We start from the raw sequence: 19,051 nt of genomic DNA, 5'->3' as shown, positions 1-19,051 counted from the left end.
AAAAAAAAAAAAAACCATAAAAGCAATATATTTTTTTTTTAACTTTTTCTACATGCCTATATTTTTTAATTTTTTTTTTGACGACTTTGAAAATTAAGAATTGTCCAAGCCATTGGACAATACTTCTACCGTTTTTCGAGCGTGCAGGTCGTTATTGCATCCGGACCCTCAACTAATACTTCAGAGAAAAATCCAGTATAATTTTAAAATTATTATTTGTATCAAAATTAAAAAGTAATAGCGGATTAATCATAATAATAGAACGAGCTTTTGGAAATTTACAAGTTTGAAATCCTGACTGATCAAATAATGTTCCCAAAATCGCTCTCAAACTAAATACGTTTTTTGGGGACTGTCCTCAAAATCTATGCCTTTATCAATAGTTCATTTTAAGGACATTTCTGCATTTCGAGGACCATCCCTGAAAATTATTGAAAAAAATTGAGGGTCTTGAAATAATTCCAGAATAAAATATTTTTTTTGAGGACGGTCCTTAACGTACAACGCTAGCAAAATTTTTGGGGCGTGGCCTAAATCCAGCTCCTATGCTTTAACACAGGAAATATTCATGCTTGACAACCCCAAATAAATAAAAAAAAATATTTTCAGTTAGTTTTTTATGTATGAAATCAATCATTATTTATATATATTTTGATCAATATAATTATTTTATAGCATAAAGAATCATTTTTCCATAAAAAAAAATTTTATAATCGTATTTAAAAAAAAAACACTGAATTGTGTTTATTATGTTGTCAGATTGATGGTGATAAACAGTGAAAAACCTGATGAAATTCCATTTTTTTGTGGATAGTTTTTATAATTACAAAAAATCTAATATTATTTGCCCCAATAATATTGGTATCAAAAAAAACTTGATATTTTTTTTTATAATTCAGTAGTTTTTGGGAAATCTGTCATTTCATTTGACCACATTTGTTTATGTTTCAAATTATTTAGTCACACTTGCTCCCATAAGAGCCATGTATAACCTCTCTAAAACAGGCCTACTTTAATAATTAATATAAAAAAAACAAATATTATTACCTATAATTCTAAGGGCATATTAAGATTCGTTATTATTTTATTTATCTAATCTCAAAATTTCAGAACATTCTCATTCCATCAAGTTTACTAGCGTTGTACGTTAAACTAACGTCGTCACCTAAAAAATAACGGGGACCGTCCTCAAAATGCAGAATGTCCTCGAAGTCCTGGATAAATGACTGAAATGGACCTCAAAAGCACGTCTACACATACATAATGATATACATATAATGTATATATATATAGTAAATGATATAATTAGTTATAACACTGATGGATACTTTGATGTTTGTATACCATTACAAATGTTTCTTGGCTTTGCTGAAGATTATAGAAAGATTATTGTCAATGCTAAGCATGAGTTGAAATTGAATAAATACTTGATATTAAATTTAGAATTTTCAGTCATTGTTTTGTTTATTATCAATAAATATATTCATAATAAATAAATATCATCCAATCAAAATTTATATATATATTATATATATATAGAGGTAATAGTAATCACTAAATTATCAACATTCAAAATAGCCGACATTCGAATATATAGATATACCAACTCCCTACATTACCGATATACAAAATGGTCGACCTCAAAATGGCTGACATACAAACATAAAGGAGGAATTCAATCAGAGCCTGGTGGGGGTTTAATTAGGCTGAAGTGGGGGTTTGATATTTAACTGTCCCAGGATCTGCCTTGCTTTACTACTTGGGACAAAAAACGCATAATTCTTAATGAGTTTAAATGATGGTTATGGAGAAGAAGCTGATACAAGAACTTGTGATAATTTGAAATACCAAGATGAATTTGAAGTTATTAAATTATTTAATGATTAGTTTGATATTTTTAATGGTAAACTGGAATATAACCATCGAAATTCTCTAAGTAGTGGGTTTGATAGTCACGTTAATGATCAAGTAAATGCTATTTATAATATAGAAGAATTTATTACTGAAATGACGGGTTGAGCTCCCGATAAAAGAGGAATGGCTTTAAGTATGAAACAATTTCAAAAAGTTATTGCTTTGATTGTGATCAATTATTGAATTTTTTTGATCATTAAAAAAAAACACAATATCAATGAACCTAAAATATAATATATTCCAACTTACCGAATCAACCAGGATATTTTTGAGAACACTGTTTCGTATTTACGAAGAATAGGTGGTAATAATGACCATCCCAATGCATTGGAGATAAAGCATCGATTTTGTTGGTATATTCTAGGAAAACATTCTCTTCATTTTTTCTCCATCGGGGAAAATAATGATAAGAAATTGATGGAATCAGAGTTTTTTCTTATTGATTTAAATGACTTGACCACGGAGATGACGAGCTAACTGGCTCAGATGATAAACAGTATACTGATGAAGTATTATATATCAAAATGAAGTGTTTCCTGGTAAAAATATTTCTCCGCGATTTCTCCTGAATTTCTCCACGATTACTCCAAATTTCTCCGCATTTAGTTTTTTTCCGAATTTTCTCCGAATCGACTGAGGTGGAAGAACGTTCGGAAATATTTCTCGGCAATAAAAATTCTCGGAGAAACGTGTGAAAAAAAAAAATTATACCACACAGAAATTCTTTCGAAATTGACGACGAAAGGAAATTTTTCCACTTATTTCCCCACATTCATCAATCTGATGAAACGATCACGGAAGTTTTGTAGACCAAGTACCTCAGGTATATCAACTTTTTTGAAAAAAAGTGTCTTCGAATTTTTATTTTTTCAAAAAAAATAAACATCATTATGCTTTGCGTAATGTAACAATTAATAATTAGTCATTTTTTTTTGGAAAAATTGAAAATTGAAAAAGTTAGAAAAAAATTGAACAAATGGTCGAGAAAATTGGAGAAAGGGTGGAGAGATTTGTCCGCCATTTCTTTAACCGTGTGAAAAAATAATTTTACTGCTGAGAAATTTTTACGTGGTTTCTCCGAATCAACTTAGGTAAGGGAACGTTCAGAAATATTTCTCCGTGAAAAAAAACACAAGCGGAGAAACATGTGAAAAAATTAATTTTACCGCGGTAAAATTCTTCCGAAATCGACGACGAAAAAAAAATTTTTCTACTCATTTGTCCGCATGGGTCAATTTGGGAGAAATTCAGAGTAACCGCGGAGAAATTCGGAGTAATCACGGAGAAATTCGGACAAATATTTTCACCAGGGTTAACACTGAATTTTTTTGATGATGGACTAATCGTTGATGTTGGAAATGAATTAGAAAATACTGATTTGTCTGGTTAATCTTTATGAACAATGCCTAATGAAGCCGAATTATTATCAATTGGTCATGTCCCGGGATAAAAAAATCATGTATTGAAAAAGTATAGAATGTATATAACAGTATTAGAAATGTATGAAAACAGTATTAAAATATATAAAGAGTATTGGAACAGTATGAATTTTCAATACTCTCTCAATACTTGGTTTTTTTTTGTGTTTCAAGGACCAGTCTTGAGTATTGAAAGAGTATTCAAAGTCAATACTCAGTATAACTATAATGATTCAAAGTATTAAAAACGTATATATAATCGATACTCACGATAACCGATTATACTGAGTATTGAAAATATATGGCAACTCAATACTGTAAAAACATTAGTCCCCTGAAAAACTTGGAATAATTTACTCTAATTTGAGTTGTTTAATTATTGAACTATTATCGTTAAAATCATTATTAAGCAATAATAGTTATTACATATAATAAATGCAAAATGGATAAAAAAGCTATTGGCAAATCTATCTAAGGAAATGATGTAGCCAAGTAAATTAATTAGTAGTCCATTAATTTCTCAGCAATATTTTCCATAATAAATTAAAATAATTATGGAAAATATTGCTGAGGAATTAATCTAGACTATACAAATTAATCTATTTGGCTACATTCTTTTCTTATCTATAATTTTCATAATTAATGAATTAAATAGCTATTGACAAATAGTTATTGCTCACCTGTTAATTTCTAAGATAATAATGTAGCTAAATAAATCAACCGGCAAGTTGAATCCTTTCCTCAGTCATTTTTCCAATAGAAGTTCAATTTTCCATATTAAATACATTACTGATGTATTTATAACTGACACTAAAAATTAACAGGTAAGCCACATCTTTTCCGTAGCCATTTGCCATTGGTAATTAATTTGTTTAAAAAAATTACAAGCTATTCGTAAATAATTCAATATCAATTAATAAAATCGAGATGATGGACCTCTTTTTCATGCATTTAAATCAATTATACGGTATTGATGGACTTCGTAGCTTATGTGAACAAAATTTCAAATTTAAACAACTTGTAAAAACGGTCTCACGGTAGGGTATCGGTTTCGTGATTAGGTAGCCATCAGATCAAATCCGGATAGGAAAAAATTCATGTCAGATAACAGGGCATCTTCAAGTATTACAATATTGTGTTAATATAAAATACCGAATATTAAACTTTTTTTTTTTTTATTACAATTCAGAGTATAGAATGAGTATTGAGATTCAATACCCAGACAGCAAACTTAAATTATAACAGTATTGAAAAGGTATGGAATTTGGCAACCAGGAATACTCGTATCAATACAAAGAAAGTTGTATTGATTTTCAATACACTTTCAATACATGATTTTTTTATCCCGGGGTATTATCGTATTTCATGTATTAAAGCAATCAAATAAAATTATTATTAATAATATATTATTAACGTATATGTTTTTTTTAGATTTACTTGATAATTGTTGGAAAGAAAAACCCAAATACAGATTTGGGATAAATAATCTTATTTTAAATGAACATTTAATAATGTATTTTCTATTTTTAATAAACTTTCACCACGAATGAATCTAGTCTGTCAAATATAAAAGAATCTTGAACAAACCTCATTATTATCAAGTTTAAGAATGATAAAATGAGTTAAAACCTATTAATATTAAAGTTCATACTACTCAAACTTTCAACTTAAATATTTTTAATATATAAATTAAAAAATTCAATATATGTATTGAATACAACTACAGTTTTTTATGGTTTTTTTTTTTTAATTTTATTATGAGTACTTCTTTTTATTTGAATATTATATTTTCACTATACTATATTGTCGAAAAAATTTTAAGTAATTTGAATTTTGATTATGATTCATCTTTGTATTATTTAGATATTACTGATGAAAGACTTAATAACTAAGAAATTCCAGATTATTTGATTGCCCATCAAGGGTTATTATACATAACAGGTTACGTGGCACATAAATACAAAAATAAATATCCGTCTTTAGGAGAACCAACAAAAAATTTTGATTTTATTCCTGATATAAATGATATTAGTTTCCTTTTAGGAGGAGGTTCAACATATTCATCTCAAATTTCCATAGACGTTGCAAAACAATTCGAAATTTAATTTTTACTTTTTCACATAAAAGAATTTGGAAAAAGATGAATTTTTGTGTATTCAGTTAATAAACTAGAAGTTTTGATGAAAGAAAACAATATCAATACATTTGTATCAGAGTTTCAATTGAGAAAATTATAGAAATTAATAAAAGACGGAATAATAAAAAGAAGTTGAAAAAAATATGTAATATGTAACTGTGTTATTGCAGGTATAATTGATAATATATTCCTATCATGAAATAAAAATAGAATAAGAGACTGTTTCGATTTATATTATATTATTAGCATGAAATATATAAAAATATATATGTTCAATAAAACACTGTTGCTAAAATTGTTTTTTTTAATCAATAATATACACAAAATAAGAATTGTAGATGTTTTTAATTTTGATTATCGCAAACTTATTTTATTCGTCAAATAATTTATATGTATTCCCTAGTAGAAATATTTCTACGAATTTTTCACGACTTTTCTACAAGTTTTCTACGAATTTTAACGAATTTTCGACGAATTTCTACGAAATTGACCCATGCGGAGATAAAATTCTAAAATATCTTCGGAAGGTTTCTCCGAACTCTTCATCGTTTGTCGGAGCTTCAAGAGATATCCCTGGTGGAAATATTTTTACGAATTTTTCACGAATTTTTTACCAATTTCTACGAAATTGACCTATGCGGAGAAAAAATTCTAAAATATCTTCGGAAGGTTTCACCGTACTCTTAATCATTTGTCTAAACTTCAAGAGACGTATATTTAGGATTCTTATCAAATTATGCCATCCAATAAAGAAGATTTGTTGGCTCGAGTGATTTAGAGAAATTCCTTCGAAACTCTCCTGGTGCAAATATTTCTACGAGGTTTTTACGATTTTCAGCGATTTTCTACAACTTTTCTACGAACTTCAACGAACTTTTTACAAATTTCAGAGAATAGTTCTTCTAAAGTCCGCAAACAATTGAAGAAGCTTCTTTGAAGAGCTAAATGAATTTAGAAAAATGTTCAAAGAAAATCTGTAAATTATTTCTATTAATAGTATAACTTCTCTGAAGCTTAAAAAAACTCGGAGAAACATTAACAGAGAATACCAATTTTAACACACGTTTGACTTTTAAAGAAGTTCACGAGCAATCGGAGAAGTTTCTCCGAAGGCCGAAAAACTCGAAGAAAAATTGAGAATAACTCCAAAACTATTTTCTCGAATGGGTCAATTTCGTAAAAATTCGTAGAGATTCGTAGGAATTCGTAATAATTCGTAGAAAATTCAAAGAAATATTTCTATCAGGGTTTCTGAGTTAAGTATATGCATTTGAATAAAAATTAATTATTTGTTCATGTGTTATTATTATTTTAATTTCCTATTGAGATCATGCTTTGATATGTATTTCAATCTATAATTCAACTAAAATCGCGCCAAATTAGCCAATATGGCGATCTTCTGATTGGCTTGAAAAAACGTATGCGCATGGTATATTTCTACCATGTGTACGCCCCTCTTTTTCCATTCTTGTAGAATAGCTTGGATAGAATATTTTAATGATAAACATTGTTTCGGTTCGAACCACAGCTGTCTGTCGGTCCCAGACTGACCAGATTTTAATTTTTTTTATTTTTTAAATAAACGGCAATAAATTGATAATTTTTAAACATTACTTTGTTTTTTATGGCTAGATCGTGAGATCATACGATTTCTAATAACATGTGACTAACAATTTAATTTTATATTTTTTTAAAAATACTTTAAACGACGATTATTTGATTTATGTACTCTTTTTATTAGTCTCTTTTTAAACAATCTCGAATATTCCCACACATGGTCAATGAATGCATAGACTTTTCAAGTAAAAATCACGTAACAAATAAAACTATAAACTCAAGTTTCTCTTTTTTGTTAACATAATAACATATTTTTAAATATATTATTTGTCAAGAAATATAGAAAATCACAACTGTCAAACAAATGCACTAACGTCTTTCTAATACAAAAAATGATCGTAAAATCGTAAATAAAAAAAATTATGCGTGTTGCGAGTACGCGCGGGGGAAGTAAAACTTCTTTTGGAGTGATTGCGGTGATAAAACTATAAGTTTCTTTCATTTATTTTGATATTGTTCATTTTATATTAATTAGTAAAATTTATATATTAAAATAATGCGGTAATTATGTCAGGAATTCAAGATATTCTTTGTAGTATGTAATTTTTTTATATTATTTTAAATTATACAATAATGAAAAATGAGTATAAAATTTTGTATTTTTATATACTTTTTTGTTATAAATTATTGTTGTCTAGAACGATATTGCTATGAACGTTCAGTACTTGAAACAGGTGAAGATTTTGAAGCTAATCCCTTGTGAAAAAAAACTGGCAGAATCTGGCAGAATAAACTGACAGAATCTGGCAGAATAATCTGGCAGTTGTTCCGAAAACCGGTCAAAATCTTTAAGAATCTGTAAGAATCCGACAGAATCTGGCAGTTGTTCCAAAAACCGGTCTGAATCTGACAGAATCTGTCATAATCTACCAGACTATTTTTACCAAAAAATTCTAAAAAAAAAAAAAAAAAATTCTGGACGAATTATTGTGGTTATTATAAACATCACGGTAAGGTATCAAGAAACTTCAATCTCGAAGCGTTGCATTTTTTTTTTAAACTTGAATATGTTTTTTAAATTTTTATAAGTATTATAATCTCAGTTCCTATATATGCGAATTAACTCTGACGTGAGCACATGTGAGAATCGTTGAATAACAACTAACGTAAAATAATGATAAATGAGCCATAAATGAATGAATTATAACATACTAATAATTCGATGACGACTTGATGTCTCCTAATCGGTTGTATTAATTCAAAAAAATCAATTTATTGAAAAAAAAGCAATATTTATAAATTGAACTGGTAGAATCTGGCAGAATCTGGCAGAATCTGACAGACTGTTGGAAATTAAATATGTGGCTGACAGAATCTGTAAGAATCTGGCAGACTGTTGGAAGCCGAATATTCGGCTGACAGAATCTGGCAGAATCTGCCAGATTTTTTCATTTTTTGTCGAATCTTGCAGAATCTACCAGAATCTAACAGAATCTGCCAGATTTTTTTCACCAGAGATAGAGCATCAGGATTTTCCTGTAATTTTTTTGGTTACACTATTAAGAAAAATACCCCTCATCCGCATCGATTTTAGTTCATAAAGATGACGGTTCTGACATAGTAGGAATCATTGCGTCAATCAAGAAATACACACGTTCTCTGAGACTAATAAACAGTGTGTAAATTTCCAAAATAATGTGTAAATCTTAAATCATCGATAATACAGGGCCCTCAATCTAGTGCTATTGCCCGAGTGGAAATTTAGTTAAGGTTCTGATCAGAACCGGATCAGGGAACCTGATTTCAAATCAGAACCGGATCAGGAATCCTGTTCAGGAACGGATCAGAATGTAACGTTCTTTTTTAGGATTCTGATCAGAACCGGATCAGGAAACCTGGCCAGGATACCTGATCAGGAATGGAACAGGATTCCTGATCTGAAACGGATCAAGTAATTTTAAAAAAAAAATTGTTTTTTATTAATTGATGTTTTGTAACTAATTTACTATAGCAATGTTATTGATGAAACAGACTGAACGATAAGATTGTATATGTATACCTAACATAACTTAAATTACCTAACCACTAGCGGGACGCGAACTCGGAACTTTCAGATTACAACTACGGGCCTTAACACGCGCGGCCATGCCGTCTATCGATGATCTGATGTGATTTTTTGCTTTCATAAATTACATCAGCTAAAAAAAACTTAAATTAGAATTTGCGACGTTAATTTAACGTAAAAATAAAATATAACAATTTGTTAAATTGTCCCTTGTCATTTTGTTTTAGAATTAAAATTATAATAATAAATAAATATTTATTATAATGATAAATATTTTTCCGGATGATATGCTGGTCAGAATCTGTTCAGGAAACCTTATTCAGGATACGTTCAGGTTTCCTGTTCCTTTCCTGAACAGAAAAAATGAATAAAAAAAATTAAATTATTTGATAAATTTTTCCTGATAATATCCTGGTCAGAATCTGTTCAGGAAACCTTATTCAGGTAACGTTTAGGTTTCCTGTTCCTTTCCTGAACAGGAAAACTGAATAAAAAAAATTAATTTATTTGATAAATTTTTCCTGATAGTATCCTGGTCTGAATCTGTTTAGGAAACCTTATTCAGGATACGTTCAGGTTCCCTGTTCCTTTCCTGAACAGGAAAACTGAATAAAAAAAATTAATTTATTTGATAAATTTTTCCTGATAGTATCCTGGTCAGAATCTGTTCAGGAAACCTTATTCAGGTAACGTTCCGGTTTCCTGTTCCTTTCCTGAACAGGAAAACTGAATAAAAAAAATTAAATTATTTGATAATTTTTTCCTGATAATATCCTGGTCAGAATCTGTTCAGGAAACCTTATTCAGGATACGTTCAGGTTTCCTGTTCCTTTCCTGAACAGGAAAACTGAATAAAAAAAATTAATTTATTTGATAAATTTTTCCTGATAATATCCTGGTCAGAATCTGTTCAGGAAACCTTATTCAGGATACGTCAAGGTTTCCTGTTCTTTCCTGAATATGAATATGTTTTTTACTTAGCTATATTTTTTACTTAGCCTTATTTTTTTACTTAGCTCTATTATATTATCAATTATGAAAAAAATTATCATTAACATTAGAAAGATATCGATAATTCGAAAACTATTCGCGCGATCAAAAAATTGTATTTGATTTTTTTTTCTCCTTGATGAGTTTAATCGACTTCCATTATTAAATGAATAAATAAAAAAAAATCGATATATCGAAATTTTAAAAAATATTATAACTTGAAAACTATTCGAGATATTCGTAGGAATTTTTCGTAGAAACACGCCGAAGATGTTTACACATAATAAACCCGCGAGTCTAGATGGCTCACAAAATTTTTTTTATTAATTTATTTTTTTTACATATTTTGACCATTTAATTCTTATTTTATTTGAGTCATTAAATTTATTATTTTCAAATTTCTTTTTCGAGTTTTTTTTCAGTTATGCGCATGCCTTTTCTTTGTTCTTTTTCTCAAACTATACTATACTGTGTTGCATGCAACGTTTCATGTGGCGTTGTCTATGCTATACGTATACTGTGTTGCTACAACGTTTTATGTGGCGTTGCATATACTATATGTATACTGTGTTGCATGCAACGTTTTATGTGGCGTTGCTTATGCTATTTCCGTCCCCGTCCCCGATTTTCGAGACGAATTATTTTTTCAACTACTCTCCAAAAAGAAGTTTCACTTCAAAAAGTAAATTAATAACTATTTAAAATAAAATAAATTCATGAAAACGTCTTGGACTTTCCGGTCGTAAAATCTATATTTTTTGTTTACGCATGGTACTTTTATGCCACCCTTTGGACCACACAAGGCCCAATTTAACGTCTAAAAATCCCTCCACCTACACATAGTTTTTTACCCTCTCTTGAACTAATTTTCGACCAATTAAAACTAATTTTTTAATTAAGTACAAACCCATGTTTTGGACTTGACAATTTTCACCAAACTGAGAAATCAGTTGCTCTTCAACACTCGTTTACGTTACATCTCTAATTAATATTGATTCGCTTACAACGGGTTTTCTTTATACTTACAATATAAAATAGTAGTGTCTGTCCATGACAACACTTTTTAGAGTCAACTCAATAGACAATCTATATAATAAAAAGACGTGGCCGGATCCTTGGAAACGCAGTTTTACGCAAACTATTGGCCCGATTGACATGAAATTCATCATAGATATTTAGTTTGAGCTCAGGAGGGTTTAAGCCATCGAAAAAATCACCCAGGTTACTTTTTACGATCACCAGGAAGTCACAATGATTTTTCCAATTATCTTCAGGGTTTTTTTTATTATTCAATATATATTAGTTTCCGGTTTACCAGGATGTAGATATTGAATCTTTTCATCATCTCCTGGGTTTTTTTTTTTTTTTAAATATATTTTATCAAGAAGAAAAGAATAAAAATAAGCATTAGTTCCTAATGTTGTTCTCTGATTTATCAGAATGTAGAAATTAAAATTTTTCTACATATTTTTTTTGTTTTTAATTTTAATTAAAAATAGATATACAACTAAGTTCGGCGAAGCTGAACACGGCCGACTCGTAAACAATACAATTAATTATATTAATTTTACAATTAATTAATTATATATATTTTTAGTGAAATAATAAAGTGAATATTATTAGAGTTTAAGCCACAGTGTTTGGATTTATTTACAGTGTTATTCCTATTATTTCAATTTACAACCTATCCCCCACATCCTTTGATGGCCCTGTATCAAACATAAGGCTTTACAACCTTTGTGAAATTATCGTGGTATATTTGGATACGTGGTGCGATACAAACATTATATATAATTTTGAATTTATTTAAATTAAGAAAACTGATTTTGTTACTAATAATCTTTCTCTATAAAATTAAGGCTTCAGAGTTTATGTGTCGTCTTCTTTAACAGAGAAAAAATTTTTCCAGGTATAGAAAAGTTTTTATCAGTTTACATTTCATATAATTTCTATATTATAAAAAGGACAACCATCATCAGACTTCTGAACATTCAATTGGTAATTTTCCTTTCTCACTTACTCTCATATAAATTTTTTTTTCTTTGTCTTTCTTTTTCATTGTTTTTCCATGATGTTTTACCAATACCAATTATTAGTTGATTAATCATCTAGATAATCTACAAAGATGTCAATACTGGTCACATTTTTTCGAATAACTTTATTGTTAATAAACCATGGAATTATATTTGAGCAATAAAGATAACCATAGCCTTAGCCGGAATATTGAAAATTTCTAACTTTCAACGGGTAACGCGGGCAGCATGTCCCAACAAACGTTAACAGGTTTTTTTTTTTTTTGTTTTTGTACAATAAAACATATCTAAGTCATCATTAGAAGAAAATCATTCGTAAACATCGATTATAATACCTTAATTATAATAAATATAGATAAAAAATATCAATACAGGCGCGCGTAGCATGCCAATAAGTCTCGTACTATAAATAGAAGAATTATTTTCGTTATTGTAATGGCATTATTGTTGACAGTATTAGTAACAAGCTGCACGTTAATTTAACATTAATGAGCATTGGGGAACCTTTCTTAGAGTGTAGATAATATGAATATAACGGAGCCTGAATCGTAATGAAACAAATACCCATACCTTTGTTTATCAACGATTATTCGAAATTTCGCATTAATCTCATGATAAAAAAATTTTTTTTTATTTATACAAATGGTAGAAAAATTGTGGAATAATTGTGACTTCTTCATTTTTTTTTTTCTAACAGTGGTGACACTTTACAGCAGAAAATGTAGAAAAATCAGTCATATGTCCACCTATTCTCTGTTCTCCCCACCCTATTTCCATCGTCGCAGATAAAATGAAAGACGTGGTCGAAGTGAGATCCGATTTTCAATGGCAATTTATGTCAATTCGAGTAGCAAGGAAGCCGTTGTTAATTGTGATTAATTCGGTCAGCGAATGACATATGATGTTATTTCTACATGGATCAGATTCATTGTTGAAAGAAAACTAAATGACTTCTTCAGGCATCATAGCTCATTTAACGATAATCACAAGAAACACCGATGTTGCTATAGATTTGTTGGATGTATACAAAGGGCGGTGAGAGGATATATATTCTGAGGGGTTGAAAATTTACACGCGAGAGCCTAGTTATGTGTCGACTAGCTACGTTCATTCGTGAATGGGGCTGAGTAAGTCGCTTTTAATAGCCGACCAGCTTGCAGCTGCTGTTCCACTCGTTCTTGCGTTCTCTTTATATATATCTATTGCAAATCACCCCTTTATGTATACACTTTTCCGAAAAACGACAACGAGAAAACCAGTTGGCAAATAATGCATGAAAAATTGAATATGTCAATACACTAACCAATTCACTCATATTTCAGTTAATTAATGTTTAATGAAGCATTTAATTTGATATATTTTTTATTTAAAAACTACTTGAGGCATTTTATTTTCAAAAAATTGAAATATTTTATAAATTATTTGATTGTTTCCATTGAAGGTATTGAGTACAAATTATAAGAGTTATCAGATATCTGGATAATCATAAGCTTGGTCAGATGATACTTAACTACGTAATGAACGTATATGACAGAGGATTATTCATTAGTGGGAGTAAGTATACAGAAATGGGTTGTGATGAATAAAGCGATAGAGGAGGTGAAAAGTCAACAAACTTATTAATTGAAAGTATTTTGGTTAGGCAAAGAGTTGAGAATAACGCTGATTTAAAGATAAATTAAAGAAAATAAACAAGTATATACATGTGCGTTCTTGAAATTTCAAATTCAACCGAGCATTCATTAATTATATTGTAAACAGTTTTACTGATTGCACAAATTCAAGTTACAGAATAATAAAATTACTGATAGTAATATTCATCATGCACATCAATTGAATAATGCTTTTATTTTTCGACCATTGATTAGTCGGTATACGTGTGACAATGATACAAATAATTGAGAGGTCAAATAATACGAGTGGTCAAAAATAGAAAATGGTATGATTTGTATATGTAATGTGTGGGTCGCTATCCAACTCGAGTGATAAACATTATGTTAATTAAGAAAAGATATGACGTGATTGAATAAAGAATAATGAAACATCATAAATGATTCAGAATTTATAACAGATGGTTATTGAATAGTGGTTGAATTTATTGAGAAGTGGTGGGGCGTTGTCAGGACCTCCTTCATCTCCACAATCTCCACCTTTTTTTACCTCTACCACCACCATTGGTTTTTTCAGTATTCACTGGTAAATGCCATCGTCCAACAAACCATTGTCAGTAGTTTGTGTTCTGACGTTCTTTTACAATATCACATTGATTTACTAACTCGAGTGCTAACCATTCACATTGTTTCAATCATTCTTTTTCTTATGGAGAATAAGAAAGTCATTTTCACATACTTTTAACTGGCTTGTTTTATAATTATGGTGATTTTTATTTGTAATCCTGATAAGTTTCTGAGTTAAAATTTGAAATTAATTTATTTCAATTCAATCGATATTTTTTCAAAAAATGCAAAAGATTTAACATCTCATTATAATGACGATGAGTACATCAAAGTGTAAAAATATAAAGTGGCTGGCCATTACGATTTTAATATTTATTCATGTTCAAGAAGGCGAAAGCATCAAATGGCTGTAAGTGAAAAAAATTGATTGAAAATCGAAATAACATTTCATAATTAACATTTGATGTGCACATATTTCCTTACTAGGTCATTAAAAAAAAAAAATGAAAATAGCTTCATGATGTGAATCATTGTTCAAAAGGGATCAATATTAAGCTTGCCCTGATGCACGATCATCGAGATCTCAAGATAAATTTTTTTATATCTAGTCTTATTTGTCTTCGAAACGTCTTTTTTTACATTTATAGTCATTGTCAGTCTTCAAATCGTCTTCTGTTAAACAAAAACGCGTTTTTCAATAGTCTTCATGTACATTTGAAGTGAGACTGCAAAGACGTTTCAAGGATTCGACAAATATTGCACATTTAATGAAATCTTTAAACGTCTCGTTAATCACTTAACATTTAAGAATCACAAAAATTATCTTGGTTTTTGGTCTCCGAAATAAAACGTCTCTCCATGAAAGATTGGTACCTAGAAATAACAGTGTCACGCACTTTGATTTTAAGACTTGAAAAAATTATCTGAGTATCTGGTAAAGTACTAGTACCGTTCCTTGATGAAAGACCGGAACTTGAATGTTTAAAACGACGAATTCGATGTTTACGTCAAGATGAAGTCAAGAATTTTTAATGAAATTATCATATGATTACAGTTTGTTACTAGTATAAAAGAAAAAATTTGTTGTTTCTCAACAATCGTAAAACATATTATTCAGTTTTTTCATTAAATTACTAAATTTTAAGTACTTATAGCCATGATTTGATATACCCTTATGCTTGGCCCAGTACTGGTAGCCGAGCTCAACCTCTACAGGATAAGCCATTCGTACAAAAAACAAATCAGGGCTCGACAAATATATATCTGATTTGTCTATAAACGGAACACGAATTTTATTCATTTTATTTAATCATTTTATTGGCAAAAAATTAAAATATTTGAGTCACCGGAGATGAGATTTTTGAGTCTCTATGGCAGTATTTGTCTCTGAAAATCGTCTCACTAAGTGCCGAGAGAAAGAGCTTCAGGGTTTTGCGTGTGTCTCTAAAAAATCTTGCTAAAGGAGACGATAGTTTTTCTGTATTTCGTATACATAAATTTGTCTTTCTAAACATTCAAGAATTTTTCGTTCATCGAGACCCCTTTTGTGTCTGAGACCAGAGAATCAGATAATTTTTTTAATACTAAAATTTTGAAAGGAAACTGCAAAGACTCTTCGAATGGGCAATGCGTATGAGTCCTTGGAACTTATCGCACCCTCACTTGAAATATATGTAAGACGATTCCAAGACTGACAATGGCTATAAATAATGAAAAAGAATAAGTTTCAAAAATGTCGGCGATCAAAAAGACTATGTGAAGACAAAAATTGCGATCTCGGGTCAGTCTGTAAATTGTAAAATAAATTAGATATTGTTTCAGGGTTGTACGAACAATCGTTAAATTTAAATAATTATTTAGTTATACTTTTCAGTTAGGCTTTCTGAAAATAAATGCTTTTTTCTTCAAAATTTAATATATTTTATAACCAATTAATAAAATCCGACGTTGCTAGATGTATGCGTGAAGAGAAAAAAAAATCAACTCAAAGACTAGTGGTCACACCCTGGTTTAAATTTTGCTGTGAAAAACAAATGATCAGTTGTGAACAGTAGTGTTTTCTCATTTTGCAAGTTTCACAAACATTATATACTCACAAATTTCTTACCCATATTATAAAAAAGAAGAGAGGTAATACATTCAAATATATATATTCTTTTTTCTTTTGAATGTTTTTATTTCACGTCACATCAATATCCACCACCATAAGCGACAACGTTTATATGTTCTTGATGATAATTAAAAATATACTATGCAAACAAAATATAAATACTGGAATTCAAATAAATATTTTCAATTTTATTATCAATTTTATTTTATAATCACATTTTTTCGAAATTCCTCATGTAACTTTTGTATCAGCGGGAACATTCAGTTTGCTTCGATATAAAAAAGACGGTGTTGTATCGAAAGTTCAAAAGATAGTTTCGTATTGGTTTTGTTTCGAACAACCAAAACGAAACACAGAAAAAAAATAGTTAGCAAATTTTAATTTTTTTTGGTTTTTGTGGAATCCATAAAGAATAATCGGTTAAATGTCTTTAAATACTTAGTAAATTTTACGTTTGAATTCTTAATTTCATTATCTAAATTTTACTTTTTTTAAGTGTAAAACTAACTACTTGTATCGGTAACTTTAAAGTGTATCGTTTTACAATAAAATTATGTAAATTTCACGTAAGATATTATTTACTTTAAAATTTAAAGCGAACAATTGTAACTTGTTAATTCCCAAGAACAAAAAACATTATACGATTATTGTGTAAAATTTACATTTCTTTTGTGTTAATATCATTTTTATTATAGATAAAAATTAACTTGAAAATTTGCTTATCGAATTATTATGTAAAGCTTTTATTTTTCTACACTAACAGTAGTCAAAAGTCCAAGAAAAAAGAAATATGCTTGGAGGGAAAGATTGAAAATTACAGACTTGTCTGAAATTGATTATTTGAATAAATAAAATACCATGGACAAGCAGTAGCTAAAAAAAAGATGTAGCTAAGAAAATAATGTGGACAAAGAAATTATATTGTAAGCTACTGCTTGCCCTCAGTATCTTAAATTATTCAACAAAATAATTACAAGCAAGCTTGCTGAGAAATTAATGCACACAGAGAAATTATACTGGAGGCTACATTCTTCCTTTAGCTACATCTAAATATATAAATGCCTGGCTGCTAATCATCAATTAGCATTGTTCGGCTAATTAGTGGCCATGCTTGAAAACTTCTACAGTAATAATTTTTTTCAGTCATGATGTTGTAATGTTTCATATGAATACTGTTCTAAATTGAAAAAGAATATTTTACTAAGTTTATTCTGATTTTAAGATTAGAGCTGGATACGATAATGCCTGGATTATTGTATTGTATCATGGCAACCAATCACGATTGTGAAATTTTCCGGTGTTTTATCTTAACACGCAAAACAGTCATCGTACTTCATTCATCATTTCTACTCTTAGTCTCACGAACACGCTATAAATTTTTTTTTTTGCCGATTAAACAAGATACCTCAGCGATAATTACACCGAATCTATGAATCATGTTTTATTTAACCCTCATTTTTTTCAGCGATGTATGAGTAAAACAATCGTTAAAACATAATATTTATCGTTTAAAAGTTTTGATAAAATGAATAATATTGTTTAATAATTATCGATTTTTGTACAGCACGAAGAAATAAAAAATCACCTGTGGTTTTGTGATCCTTCCGAGTTTTTTTTTAATTAAGCCAACTACATGAGTAACGTGAATGAAACTCACTCAGCAGGTTAAAATGTTCTTGACTATACTCGATCATTAAATTCATTATCTTTCTGACAGTTAGAAGACAATCAGATTAAATATTTTTTTTTGATTCCGTACTATTTTTTTTAACTATGTGAATGTTTTATTTTTCGCTATTACTTGAAGATATTCACGAAAAAAAGATACTATTTCCAAAATTAAATTTAAATTCTAATCAAATGACTTCAGAATTAATATTTTGGCATATTATATAACAGTCAGAACCCAGGTAGGAAGTGACGACGGGGACAAGCCTGGGACAAGCCTGTTTGTCGGGCTCTGAGGCTCGTGTCAAGCTTCACTACCCGGCTTGTGTCAAGCCTGGGTGAGCCCTGGAATGTTCACTAAGTTTTTGCCGGTGTCAGGCTTGTATTCCAGGTTTGTTTTCCAAGCCTGGCACAAGCCTGTGTCTCAGGCTTGACACAGGCTTGCAAAAAAAACTAAAAAATAATATAAATAAACTATTATTGTTAGTTTATGTTTATAACAATATTTTTTTTGTATTTAAACAATTTGAATAAACGGCATTAATTAAACGAAAACAAATGGAGGTGACTTGGGATCGATCCGGGGTCTCTCACGTAGAAGTCAAACGCGCTATCAAGTCAACCGTCGGGGTATTGATGTAAGATGGAGTGAAACTTTTTTATATGAATAAACTCTACTGAGACTCAATACACAGTCCTCGCAAAAGTCTGACACAATAGTCAAAGCCTGATAATTTCTCTTTAAAATTTATATAACATTTAAACAACTAATTACCATTTTTTTTTTTTTTTTTTTTTTTTTATTAAATATATGCACAAGTCAAGTCTCGTGTGAGGCTTGGTGAAACGATGGGCACCAGCTTGACACAAGGCTGTGTTTCAAGGCTCGTGTAAGACCGGGTAAAATAAAAAAATACAGGCTTGACACAAGACTGAGTTACCAAGGCTCGTGTGAGGCCGGGTAAAAGCGAAAAATACAGGC

The 19,051-nt window shown here is 29.6% G+C and overlaps 1 protein-coding gene across 1 annotated transcript in view; it reads left to right on the top strand.

Moving 5' to 3' along the window:
* The first annotated feature begins 14,363 nt into the window (after nucleotides 1-14,363).
* The window catches only part of LOC122857592 (protein Wnt-11b-2-like), a 114,058-nt gene continuing 109,370 nt past the window's right edge, over nucleotides 14,364-19,051 (top strand). Inside the window, exon 1 of the mRNA XM_044159843.1 lies at nucleotides 14,364-14,700. Coding sequence (XP_044015778.1) covers nucleotides 14,603-14,700 — 98 coding nt within the window. The 5' untranslated portion in view covers nucleotides 14,364-14,602. The remainder of the gene's footprint in view (nucleotides 14,701-19,051) is intronic.

The sequence above is a fragment of the Aphidius gifuensis genome, linkage group LG5 (genome assembly GCF_014905175.1).
Source record: "Aphidius gifuensis isolate YNYX2018 linkage group LG5, ASM1490517v1, whole genome shotgun sequence".
NCBI lineage: Eukaryota > Metazoa > Arthropoda > Insecta > Hymenoptera > Braconidae > Aphidius > Aphidius gifuensis.
The sequence above is the reverse complement of the archived record's forward strand: the minus strand, read 5'-3'. Positions and strand labels throughout refer to the sequence as shown.